Source organism: Dendropsophus ebraccatus, chromosome 7 (genome assembly GCF_027789765.1).
Source record: "Dendropsophus ebraccatus isolate aDenEbr1 chromosome 7, aDenEbr1.pat, whole genome shotgun sequence".
Taxonomy (NCBI): domain Eukaryota; kingdom Metazoa; phylum Chordata; class Amphibia; order Anura; family Hylidae; genus Dendropsophus; species Dendropsophus ebraccatus.
Window position 1 is genome coordinate 59944197 of NC_091460.1, and position 14026 is coordinate 59958222.

Genomic DNA, 14026 nt, shown 5'->3' on the forward strand with positions numbered 1-14026 from the left:
GCGGTGCTGCCTGCACACTTTTTTTTTTTTTTTGACAAATGTTTTATTAAGGATTTTGTCTTCCTTAGACTTATGGGCTACCTTTGACCATTAGGGGGTCAGAGCGGGTTATAAAACTCAGTCCATTTCTGCCAATTTTGGTCATGTACACTCTCTCTACCCATTCTTGCGGCAATGGATTTTTCCATTAAGCAGTTAAAATTGACCGCAGCGGTGATTTCGCTTATCGTAGCGGCCTCCACAGATTTTCATTTTTTTAGCGATAGCGTTTCTAGCAGCCATAAGGACGTGCAATAGTATGGTTAGGTCCCCAAAAAGGATGTCTTCTGTAGCCATGGACAAAAGGGCAAGACTAGGTCCCCATGGCATAGGGAAGTGTAATACCTTTTCTAGAAGTTCACTTATTTTTTGCCAGAAGGACGATACTATTGGGCATTCCCACCAAACGTGGATTAAATTGCCTACAGCAGATTTGCAGCGCCAGCAATCTGGGGAGGTCCCTGGGTAGATCTTAGACAAACGGTATGGAGTGAGGTACCACCTGTATAGCAATTTCCTGGAGGACTCTAAGTGGCCTACACAATGAGACACCTTGGAGGTTAACGAAAACATGCGATGCCACTCCACTTCTGAGAATGAACGACCAAGGTCTGACTCCCACTTAGTGATAAAGGGCAGAGACAATAGTTGAACCTGTAACGCCTTGTAGGAAGTGGCAAGGCCTCTACGAAGCGGGGAGGTAGTAGAAAAGTAACGTGCATATGGCGTATTCCTAAGTCTATCGTCTAACTTCATACTATTCAGGCAGTGTCTGGCTTGCAGGTATTTGTAGAAATCTTTGTTGCTGACACCATACTTCTCCACTAAACTAGAAAATGGGACCAACAGACCTCGGTCATACAGACAAGATATATTATCTATACCCGCTGTAACCCACCCAGAAAAATCCGAGTATGGGATGAGAAACTCTAGGCTTCGTATCGGCAAAGTGGAAACAGTTCTGTTTTAACTAACGCTTTATTCCATGTGGCAATTCCGGCTGCCATGGTTGGGGTAACCCACGGTTTTTGCAGGTTAGAGAACCTGGAGGCCCACAATAGGGACCTAAGATCATGATTGGGGATTGTGTCTGATTCTATTTGTAGCCACAAGTTAGAGTCCTCCTTCATAAACCAATAATGTAGTTGATCAAGAATTGAAGCATGGTAATATAGTGCAATATCCGGACACCCCAGTCCCCCATGTGCTACAGGTTGGCATAAGATTTTTTCAGAAACTCTGGCCCTCTGTCCCAACCACACATATTTGATGATAATGCGTTGTATGCGCCTCAACATTGCCGCAGTGGTAAGGACAGCCAAATTCCTAAAATAGTAGAGTATTTTGGGTAGGAGCATCATCTTAATAGTAGATATTCTGCCTATCCAAGACACTGGGAGTTTAGAGAAGTGCGAGATATCTTTTTCTAAAGTAGAAAGTAGAGTAGAGTAATTGGTAGAGGACAGTTTGTTCAGAGGGTACGTAAGCTTAATACCAAGATAGGGAATGGCCCCCTCTGCCCATTTGTATGGATACGCCATTCGCAGATCATCCACGACTTCTGGGGGAATTCCCATATTTAAAATCAGGGATTTGGTGGGGTTCACCTTATAGAAACTCACCCGACCAAAGTCCTGTAGGATAGATGTAGCGGTTTTAAGGGAGGTAGTGGGGTGTGTCAGGGACAATATAACATCGTCTGCAAACAGGCCAATACGATGATCAGTTTTGTTTATGATGACACCGAACACTTCCTCAGCCTCTCTGATTTTCTGTGCAAGGGGCTCGATGGCCAAAATAAAAATGGTTGGGGATAGGGGGCAGCCTTGCCTGGTGCCGTTAGTAATATTAAAGCTATAGGATAGAGTGCCAGAGGAGTATATCTGAGCAGAAGGCGTGGTGTACAATGCCATAATAGCCCCAAGCAGCTGTCCTTTTATACCAAATTTATCCAAGACAGATCTCAAGTAACCCCAATGAACCCTATCAAATGCCTTCTCTGCATCCAGAGTGAGGAGCAGAGAAGGCGTTTGGTTTCTTTCTACTGTGGCAATGAGGTCAATGAACCTCCTCGTGCCATTGCATGTTTGGCGACCTCTAATAAAACCTACCTGGTCCTTGGAAACCAGTTGGTGGATCAAACCCATTAACCTGTGGGATAACAATTTGGCATATAATTTTAAATCTCCGTTGAGGAGAGAGATCGGTCGGAAATTTGCGGGTGAATCAGGTAATTTCCCCTGTTTGGGAATTGTAACAACTAATGCTTTAAGCATTTCAGGGGGGATGGTGCCGGAGTCTAAAATGGCATTGAACAGTCTAACCAGGTAGGGTGTGAGTATGGTCTTATGGGTTTTGTAGTACTCATTCGTGAGGCCATCAGGCCCAGGTGATTTATTACTCTTTAGGGAGTGGATAATGGTAAGAATTTCATCGGCTGTAATGGGATGGGAGATTTTTTCAAGCTGGTCTGCGGACAGGGACGGGAGGGATATGCTCCCTAGAAAATCATCTATAGCCTGTTGGGTGGGCTGAGGAGTATTCGGGTTGTTAACTAGATTGTATAAGGAGTCATAATACTTTGCTAAGGTGTCCGCTATACCTTTAGGGTCCATGATTTTTTCTTTGTTGTCATTATAGATAAAGGGGATACGAGCTTTAGCAGCCTGGCTGTTCAGTTGCTTTGCTAGAAGAGCGGAAGGTCTATTACCATGCCAGTAATATTGAGTTTTCAGTCTGCGGAGGGCGTACTCATAATTATGAACATTAAGCTCATGGAGCTGTTGGGAGGTTTTTGTTATTTCAGCAGCTCTAGCAGGATCATATGTGAGTTTGCAAGGACAGCAGCTTCTCCTGCCTCTGTCTTTTATCATACGCCGATTGCTTAATGAAATGACCTCTGATAGAGGCTTTGTGAGCTCATCACAAAGTAAAATCATTAACAGAATTGTTATCATTAAATTGGAAAAATTCCTTGAGGGCAGTTACAGTAGCTTCGTGATATGTGGGGTGCCCCAATACGAAATTGTTAAGCCGCCAAGTTCCATTGAGAGATGGGGGATAGTGTTCAGCTAATTCTAGTGTTACCGGCGCGTGGTCGGACTACGTGATATTTCCTATGTCAGAGGAAGAAATTCCTGATATAAGTTGTTGGTCTATTAAAAAATAGTCTATTCTCGAGTAAATTTTTTGGGGATTGGAAAAGAAGGTATAGTTATTTCCTGATGGGTGTTGCAGTCTCCAAATATCGTATAGGCGAGCACTGTGTAACGTTTTGGCAAAGGGAGTAGGTTCGGGCTTATGGTTTTTGGATGTGGAGTCAATGGAAGGCCACAATGCCATATTGAAGTCTCCCCCAATCACTGAAGCACCCTTCTTTTCTTTATTTACAATTGATATCAATTTAACTAAGAATTTGTGTTGCTTCTTATTGGGAGCATAGACTGCGACTAACGTGTACGGCACATTATTAAACGTACCAACCAAAAGAACATAACGGCCCTCCGGGTCTAGTATAATTTTCATGTCACTAGATACTGCTATTGTGTCCCTTATAGCAATAATATGGCGAGTTCAGTCCCTTTACATTAATTGACATAACTTTGATCGTCATTGTAGTAAATAGTATCAATGCTTATCATATGCACTATAGTGAGTGCCTCCCATACAGGGTTACCTCCCACTGACTGCCATCGCTTAGAGTGAAGATGCAGGACATGTACAACTAAAAAACAAGATAAGAAAAACATAACAGGAAACAAAAACATAAACCGTTCGGTGGCATAGACATTTTGTCTGTCCGTGGGGGAAAAGGTCATCATGACCAACATCATATAATGTATCATGTTCCTCACAGCCTAAAAAAAGAAAAAAAAAAAAGGTTGCATTAGCTGTAACTCAACTAACACTCCCTTACAAGAAGGGAGGGGAGAAAGTGAACTAGTAAATACACTGTAAGGTAACAATGAATCTCAAAAATAGAGAGAAGGAAAAAATCAAAGGACTCATCCTAAAATGGAAAAAGGATCAGTCAGGCTTCTTCTTTCTCGCAGGCACAGTTATCCATTCTTGTGCCAGGGTAGTGGATCGGCTTCTCTTCTCCAGTTGCTGGCTCGACAATGCAGTGCTAGGTGCTAAACCCCATTGCTGACACAGTTTCTCCGCATCCATGGGCGTAGAGGCCACTTTCGTCGCTCCTTTGTATGATATCAGCAGCTTAACAGGGAAGCCCCATTTGTAGGGTATTCCATTGTCTCTCAAGATTCTTGTACTGGGTGCATACTGCTTGCGTTTCTGGAGTGTAGCAGCAGATAAGTCAGCAAAGATAGAAATAGGCTGGAACCTTTCAGGTAGGGATTTTTCTTTCCTGCAGGCCATCATTATCTTTTCTTTGACGTGAAAGAAATGCACCCTGAGTATAACATCCCTCGGGAGAGAAGGGTCAAGATTTCTGGGTTTAGGGATGCGGTGCACCCTATCTATGATCAGGTCGGCGTCAGTAGCAGTGGGAAGAAGGGAAGTGAAGAAATCTGTGACATAATCTAGGAGATCATCTTGTCTAACTGACTCGGGGATGCCCCTCAGGCGCAGGTTGTTTCTCCTAGACCTGTCCTCGATGTCGGCCATCTTGGATTTCAGAATTTCTACCTCATCCTCAATGCTGTTAGCAAGATCCGCCACCTCATTGTGAGCATGGGCAAATTTTTCCATTTTCGTTTCTAAATGTGCTGTTCTCTCACCTATGGATGATACTTCTTTCTGTATGTCAGCACACATACCACGTATTTCACTGCGCAGTGATGATTTCAGTTCCTCCATAAGGCCTCTCATAATGTCCACAGTGATTGGTGCTGCTGCATCCTGCAAAGTCCCTGTCGTGTTAGTAGCAGGGATGGTTTTGGCTGCAGCTTAAGGGGAATGGAGACCTTTCCAGGATAGAGGGGTAGGAGGGAGAGAGGGAGTATCAAAGTCCACCAGGCTGTCTAGGAGTGGGGAATTATGAGCTGCGCCATCAGCTCCGGCGGCCATGTTGTAGCTACTCCCCTCAGCTTCTGAGGCACAGCTACTGTCCGAGGAGGGGAGCGTTAATAAAGGATCCCCCCCATTCGCTCCGGGGCTCACCTCATCTCTTTCCTCAGTCAGGGACCCTCTTTTCATCTCTTCTGGTCTCCCCCGCGCGCTCTCGTCTTCCCGCCGCAGCCTCTCGCCTCCGCCATCTTGGCTCCTCTCAGCCGCTGGCAGATACTTTGCCGGTCTTTGCGGGCTTCTCCTCCTCTGTTTTCCTCTCATCTCGTCCGCCAGTCTGTTCAGCACAATGTCTTGTGCAAGTGTGAGCACTTTCTCGGTTATCCGAGCAGAAATAAACTGTTTGTGCCGGTGTTCAGGCTGTCTCAGACGGGAGCTCCTCAGACAAGCAGCTTACTCCATCCGTGGCAGGACACGCCCCCCCCGCTGCCTGCACACTTTATCCTCAGAGATGTCCAGCAAGTGCTTTATTTACCATATAGTGATGTAATTCTGAACACTTACAATAAAATACATGAATTTTAAAAGAGCTGAAGGACTTTGGTCTTTTCTCTTGTGAACACCCTAGTATCCAGGGGCTGTGCCTTCGTGCTTAACATTTACTATATGAGAAGTACCTGTATATTGGCTGGACACTGACCACACCATATGATTTTTTCATACAATACATATACTAGCGACATCTAGTGGTAAAACACAAGGAACACCTGTGGTGGGACACCACATCAGCATGGCATGAAAGCACTGTGTCAGTCTGAGAGAATGCACCACTTCCTGCAGGACATACAACAACTAATAAGTACTGGAAGACTGCCCTTGATGCTGGTGTTGAAGCACCTGGTGGGCTCTGTTGTTTTGGGGAAACTTATGGTGGCTAGGAGTGGTAGCACCCACCCCCGGACACAGGGGCACCGGACCTCTAGTAGAACTAGTGTGAGCTGCAGGGTTTGGCGACAGTGATGACACTTAAGTCTTACCTAAACAATGCTTTACTTTACTTGAAAATATCTTCAGTGCAATACATAAGGATATAACAGTGGTACTGTACTTTGCAAAAAAACGTAGCAGATATCACAACATTAGCTTGAGATGAAGAAAAGTAGAAGAATCTGTAGCAGTAGATAGGGGCCAGATAGGAGGCCCTTGCCTAAATAGTCTTGTACTCTGCCGGGATGTGTGTGAAGTACGTGACTTGAACTCCTTGTACTCACGTTTAGTTAACTCTTTCTCATTTGATAGTCTTCTGCCTCTCAGTATTAGTGACCGCCATGATAGGTAGTATGAGTCCCAGGTCTCTGTCTCTGGGAAAGCTAACTAGTAGTAGTCAAGCGTAGTCAGTAGAGAGCTGCTTTCTTGCATCTGTGCTCTACTGCAGATCAGCCCCACTGCTTTTCTCTGTCTATAGATGACTGTCCTGAAGTGAAAATCCGTGGCGTAGGCAACTGGTTACTCCTGTGGTCAAAATGGCACACGCCAGGAGGGTGGCACCCACTACCATGGAGTGCATGGAGAGTGCAACAGAATAGTGGTCAGGACAGGGACCAGCCCTCGAGGAGTGAGCGGAGGAATGTCGCCAGGTGTCTCCTAGCAGCTTGGAGCCACTACAGAACAATTGATGTTTACTTGTAACTGTTATTAATTGTAGTAAATTAAGTTTGCATAATGGCTACATCCCGTCACACAAAACAGCATCCCTTCTATGCTTAGTCTGGCCTTCTTGTTGAGAACAGAGTTGATCAGCAAATAGTCGTAAATTTGCTAATTTTTGCTGATCTATGCTAAGCACAGATTTTAATAAATTCCCCCTAAAGTTAACTGACTCTCTACCAGCCCATGCTTTCACTGTAAATTTATAATACCCATAAGAAATAGACACTTACTGGCTCTAAAGTCATTTACTAGTAGGGCTGTTCACTGTTGGATCTGAATGAACTATCATTGACCAACAAAAGATTTAAAAAGTTACAGGGATTATACTATACTGTACATATATTATACATTTTTTATGCACTGCCTCTAACATAATTTTCCACACTTTGTTCTTTAGGTTTTCCAACTTACTAGTCAGAGATGTAACAATATGGGAAATGAGGATGAGAGAACATAACTGCAATCACTTATATGGTCTAAAGAGCCAGTGTAGAACTTGTATAACTACATGTGAGAAAAATAGATCTTTGTATAATGATTATTATTTATTATTAGTATGGTGGTATCATCCTGTCACTACATGATGGAAATATGTGGTCCTGGGGTGGATGCATAAGTAACAGTAATCTGGTATTTAGTCACTAGTATTATACAGTGCATGATATTATGTGGTCTTGGTGTGTCTGTGTGTGCACAATCTGTGTCTTTGTGTATGACATGTTTCACATAAGTAAGGGAAGGTCCACAAAGAATTCTTGCGCAAGATTTTTTTACTGTTCCGTTTCACTCATGCTCCCGACACTATTTGAAAGATAGAAGGTTTTGTTGATTAGTATATAAAGAGAGCTTACAGTTAACCATTGCATAGCAACGGGGCGTATTGTCATTGACTGCCATTATTAATACAATGACTGGTGATTAGTCACAAGTTGTTTAGCAGGTTACAGAACTATTGTATTGTAGGGAAAAGGTTATATTGCTATCGTTTTAGCCACTAGCCACAATCAATGGATTCCTAAGCCCCATGGCTTATGAGAGGTAGAACTTAATTAAAGTAGATTAAAGGTACTACAAGTATTTGTAATTGTAATAAGTAAAGAGAAAGTTTGAGAGAGCCTCAGTATGGAGTCTTCTGTCATTGTATGCAAATGCATCTTCGGGAGATACTCACCATAAAATACTTATCTACTGGATAATAATGCCATGTTATGGCATTTGAAAATACTATCCAAAGCAATGTCTGTCTTTTCCAAGGTTGTTATACAGCAGCAATCTCTATATTTTTTATTGCCACATACATTCAAGAGGCTCTGTACCCACAATCTGCCCCCCCCCCCCAAACCGCTTGTACCTTTGGATAGCTGCTTTCATTCCAAGATCTGTCCTGGGGTCCGTTCGGCAAGTGATGCAGTTATTGTCCTAAAAAACAACTTTTAAAATTGCAGCCCTGTGCCAAACTGCTGTGGCCTAGAGTATCTGTGCCCTAACCTTCCACCACCCCTCCGTCCCTCCTCCCCACCCGTTTCATCATTAGGAATGACACTGGCAGGATTTTCCTATTCCTCTGCAGTGAAAACTGCACAGGTGCCTTAACGATCCAGCCCATGTGCCGTGCTGACACAGGTGATGAATAGGAAAATACCTGCCTGGGGCATTACAAATGATGAAGAGGGCAGGGACGAGGAACAGAGCCTAATGCACAGACACTCTAGGCCACGCCAGTTTGTCACAGGGCTGCAACTTTAAAAGTTGTTTTTTTAGGACAATAACTGCAACACCTGCCGAAGGGACCCCAGGACAGATCTTGGATTAAAAACAGCTTGTACATCTAAAGGTACAAGTGGTTTGGGGTGGGCAGATTGTGGGTACAGAGTCACTTTAAATAGTCTCAGTGTATAAATATAGTTGATATTGTAATTGCAGATCCAGAATTATCCTAAAAAGTTTTAATGATCAGAATAGAGGGTCTGATAACTAGACTTAGGGTCCCTACCTCTTTACCGTGTGACTGCGATTACAATCCACCCTAATATTTACGAACAATAAAATAATCATTCATTCATTAAGCAATCAGGAAATGTGTTGACGATAAATTTATGTCTATGGATGGTGGTGGGGGTGGGGGGGGGTAATCCCTATAATGTAAACAGGAAAGTGAACAAATCTTCCCTTTAAACTGACACACATTAGATATAAGTGGGCTGAACTTGTTGATTGGTGGGAGTGAGTGATCAGCTAATGTGTATGTTGGCCTCCTAGCAAGTGTTAGAGGAGAAAAGAGTCGAGCATGTTAAATTTCAATAGTTTATTCCTTTCTCAGGCAAATAAGTCACTGCCAGCGGAGTCCCCTATCCTCAATGCAGGATCAGGATTGATATCTGTCGGCTGAACAAGGGTTGATCTGATAGGGATAGTATGCGTGTCGCCAGCCATAGATATAGAAAGCCAACAAGGGAATTTGTCCCAGTTTTGCATCAGATACACATATATTTCTAAGGGTTAGAGGGTTATCATTATTTACTAATTACTTATAAAAAGGTTTTCCTTCTAGCCATGCAGCTTTATCTGGCGCTGTATTAGATTTGGCTCTATTCCTTACCTGTATGGCACACACCTATAAAAGAAAACTCCAAGTACCTCTCTGGAACCTGATAATAATATGGTGTTTGATTAATAAACTGAAGCCCAGATTATTACAAAACCTTTTTGTAGATGATCTATATTTACTTAAAACAAATCCACCCATTTTTGTACCTGCCCACATGACTGGGTACAACATGCTATGGAAAACATACCTAATTATAGCACTGTGCCACCCTCTGGCTAAGGACCTGTCAGTAATAGCAATATAGTACAGTACCTTTTAGCAGGATGTAAACATATTTAGTGCCAAACAAATGCCAAGCTATAAGTATATTATATAATAAATCATAGAGCAAGGATACCATTGATCTAATACCTAGTTAAGTGCATACACAAAGCAGGGAGTAGTATCAGTGTCACAAGGGACTCCCTCTTCTTGTTTCACCCTTTATATGGTATCAGCCCTACCCCTGCAAAATTACTGTGCTACTGCCCCCAGATCATTCACAATGGGTATACTTCTTTTGAATTCCTTGTTGCTAATCTTAAAGGGGTTGTCCAGTCAGCACAACTGTTGTCCATATGCAGTATTGAAACATTCCTCCATTAGGGCCTGTTCACACTATGGAATTGTGCTTAAATTCCGTGCGGAACACCCGCACGCAGACTCGGCGCCGAATCCTCCCTATCTGTTTGAATGGGAGGGCTCGCGTGCCTCCGCTCTCCGCACCTCTCCGCTTAAAGAATTGACATGTCAATTCTTTGAGCAGAGAGCGGAGGCACGCAAGCCTCCCCATTCAAACAGATAGCGGGGAGGATTCGGCACTGCGCCGATTCCATTGTGTGAACAGACCCTAAGTCTTAGGACTTGACAAAACCATTGATAACAAGGTTGCCCATTGACCAGTGGACATTATACTATACTGTAGACAACAAATATAGACGTGTAGCTTCCCAAGTAACTGTAAATTATTCTACCATGGTAAGTGACGTCTCTCTGTTCTATACATCTGCATGGGTGTTGCTGGATTTATCCACTGCTGCTTATTTAAGGGTCCATTCACACGTACAGGATCTGTATCAAATTTGATGTTGCAGATTTGAAGCTGCGGATTGTATGCAGCAGATATCAATCTAAGAAGCATCTAACCTGCTAAGATGTCCCTATAGCACATAGGGCGCTGACGATGAAGATAATTTTCTTACATTCATCCTTTGTGCTATTACGGATAGTTTAATCCATATACTAATGAGGCAGCTTGATATACTGGGGGTGGGACTACTGCCCTTATTGCACCGATCCAACCTGTCCGGCCCACCCCTTTTAATGAATATTCATCTAATGCTCCGCAGTGATAAGCACCGGAGTGACGTCAGTGCTGCCCCAGTAGTGCTGCCCATGTGCACCAAATTGCCATATTAACATATGGATTTAACTACAAGCTGCACAGAAATGGCACAGAGGATGAATGTAAGAAAATTCCTCAGCACCTTGTGCACTATAGAGACATATAAGCTAAGAATTTCCCTTTAGGGTGCCTTCACATGTACCATATCGCAGTGGATTTCATGCTGCGAGTTTCACAGCGAAATCTGCTGCAATACTCTGTAGTTTAGTTTCTCGCATCAGATCTTCATTCCACTGTGATAATGTAGCACCTGGTTTTGAAACTCAGTTCCATTGAAGTAAATGGAGCTTAATTTCAAAACCGCACCTGAACTGGAGACAACAGTAGGGGAAAAGTGGCCATGTTTTTGTAGTGCTGGATAACCCCTTTAACTCACCAGCTGCCGTGCTAGTAGATTACCTGCCCGCCCTTTCACCTGCTCCCTGATGTCATGCTTAGCCAATAGGCTGAGCCATTGCCATAGACAATGACACTACAGAGTATCACAGCGAATTTCGCAGTATGTATAAAGGCACCCTTAATAAGTATTATGCTGTTCTTACCATAATTTCTCTAGGCAAATATAAGCAGTCTTAGGCCAGCGCTTTATGAAGCAATTGGTGCAAAATATCGGCAGTGGTGATCTACTGAGGAGCTGCTTCTTATTATTGGGGTACTTTTATTTTTCCGTATTGGTGTATATTTCACGTTTCTTTTTGCCTGTAGTACTGTATCTTCTTATGTACATTGGATCAGTTTTGTCTGTTTCCTGCTCAAAGCGCTCACCTGTGAAACCATTTGCCTTGTGATTTCTTGGCATACATTGAGATAAATGTCTTATATTTTTTCCAGCATCCAGTACCCCCACTTCTCTTTTCTGCATGGCCTTCATCTTTAATGATTACTTATCAAAATTGCTTTTATTGCATCGCCTGGTTGTATCTTTTTGTGCCATTTTATCGTGTAAATTAGGCGCACAGAGGACTACGCCATATTCCCACAGTACTAGTTGCAAAGTAGTTTTAGGTTCCACTAGAGGCCTCCTCTCAGGGTCTATTAAAAATCCTGGAAAAGCAAACCATTTATCATATTGCATGTCACCGCTGACAACACTATAGTTAGTAAATGCACTCCAGACGTATGCAACCTGCTTCATTTCTCCATTATTATTTATAGCGACTACATACAGTAGGTGGGGAATTGAATCTAAATAGTTCAATAAACACAGAATACTTTTGTGGCCCCTTTGTCCCGGTCCTGACCCTCATTGCCTTCCAGCAGTGTTGAACCCTAGGTTGCCAGGTGATATCACTACGGTACACAATGATGTGACCATCCCATGCATGAAAGCTCACTGTAAGAAAATGCAAAACCTGCACCTTGCAATAGACAGGCTGACTATTACTGATCCTGAGTCCCTGTAGTGGGTGTGAACCTCATTGAGTCACAGTGAGGAGAAGGCAGGGAAGAGGCAGGTCCAGCACTGACAGCACAGCAGTGACAGCAGTGTCAGGGGACAGGGGAATCCGAAGGGAACAGCTTGGGGGAATCATTCCTGGATTGAAGAATGGGAGAGTCACCGCCAGCCCTGATAGATGTGCCTGCAGGATCCCTGTGTAACACAGGTGAGTGCCAGCTCCATTACCTGCACAGCCCAGCACCTTCTATACTCTGTGTTTACTTGTCAGACACTTTACACTGTAACTTAAGGAGGGGACTGTCACCTGTTGCTTTGTATTTCTTATAAGAAACAGATCTCCCTTCTGTTGCTAAGGATGAAGTGTGTGCTGGGAGATGTAAGGATACAAAGTGATCCACTCCTGTATATAGTCATTTCTGCAGTATGATACAACATAGGAAGGTTAGTGCGGGGCTTTCTCTAGTCTATGAAAAATTGCTACTTTTATTTTCTGACTATTGCTGCATGATAGAAACATAGAAGATTGTCGGCAGAAAAAGACCACTGGGTCCATCTAGTCTGCCCTTTTAGTATTTTCTTTCTTATTATCTTAGGATAGATATATGTCTATCCCAGGCGTGTTTAAATTCTGTTATTGTAGATTTACCAACCACCTCTGCTGGAAGTTTGTTCCAGGTATCTACTACTCTTTCAGTAAAATAATATTTTCTCACATTGCTTCTGATCTTTCCCCCAACTAACCTCTCACTGTGTCCTCTTGTTCTTGAGCTCAGTTTTTTTTACTAAAAACACTTCCCTCCTGAACCTTATTTAGTCCTTTAATGATGGGAGTTGTAGTGATACAGAGTGATACACTGTTCATTTGTTTTTGCCTTTGTGGTTTCTCTAGTTTCTCTACAACTCCTGCTCTGCGACTGTCACTTTATATAACCCTTCCAGATACAATGTGTGGTGTGTGTGTGTCTTCATTTATGCAGTGAGATACAATGTATGTTTGTTTGTATTCATAGCCATGCAACCTGTTTCTTTTTTACGTGTTCTAAAATGATAAACCTAATCCTATGTCTGCTTGGTGTTGTAGTGTCCCAACATCTAATGTGCACTGCAGATGTCCTGTGTAAAGTATGCATTGCTAATGGAGTGTGTTGATCTGAATACATCTGATAGTAACCCGCAAAACATTATGTAATCTACAGAATATTAGTATAAGTAACAGGAAAAGGGACCCTTGGCTCTCCAGCTTTTGCCAAACTGCAACTCCCATTATGCCTGGACAGCCTAAGCTTTTGCTTTAGCTTTGGCTGACCAGGCATGATGGGAGTTGTCATTTTGCAACAGCTGGAGAGCCAAGGGTCCCTATCCCTTACACAATCTACTGTGTTTAAACCCTGTTAAAATGGACATTAGCTTAAAGTGCATTCTTCAGTGTCCGGAAGGAAGCAGAAAACCTATTTAACAGAAAATTACACTGAAGCCACAAGTAAGGCGACAGAACCCCCAATGGAGCCTCAGATGCACAAGTGAACATAGTTTTAACACTTTGGCTATGTTCACACAACGTTTTTTCAGCTCCATTTAAAATGACATCAGTCATTTTGAGTCTAAAATAACGGACGTCATTTAGCTGTCTAGCCTCCCCTTAGTGCAATGACATTATTCTAGTTTGGGTTACTAATTGGCCTTTGGATGTGCCTTAATTGAAAAGTCCATTGAATTTAATAGTAAAAACGGAGAGAACAGTGACAAAAGAAAAACTGTGTGAACAGCTCATAGAAAACGTCCGCTGTTTGCAAAAGACGTCCGAAAATAATGATCATGTTTATTATTTTGTCGTCCGCAGTAAAAACGTCCGTCATTCAATACATTGTGTGCATTGGACGTCCGTCTTCCCATTGACTTCAATGCATTGCCATTGCAGTCA

At 42.9% G+C, this 14026-nt stretch overlaps 1 protein-coding gene across 2 annotated transcripts in view; it reads left to right on the plus strand.

Annotated features, from left to right (window-relative positions):
- Positions 1-12118: 12118 nt before the first annotated feature.
- NIPAL1 (NIPA like domain containing 1) overlaps positions 12119-14026 on the plus strand; it is a 30054-nt gene continuing 28146 nt past the window's right edge. Inside the window, exon 1 of one of the 2 annotated variants that reach the window (XM_069977591.1) lies at positions 12119-12310. In XM_069977591.1, the coding sequence (XP_069833692.1) occupies positions 12253-12310 (58 nt within the window). In that variant the 5' untranslated portion in view covers positions 12119-12252. Of the gene's footprint in view, positions 12311-12497; positions 12547-14026 lie in introns of those variants that run through there. The other variant, XM_069977593.1, reaches the window with a different exon arrangement.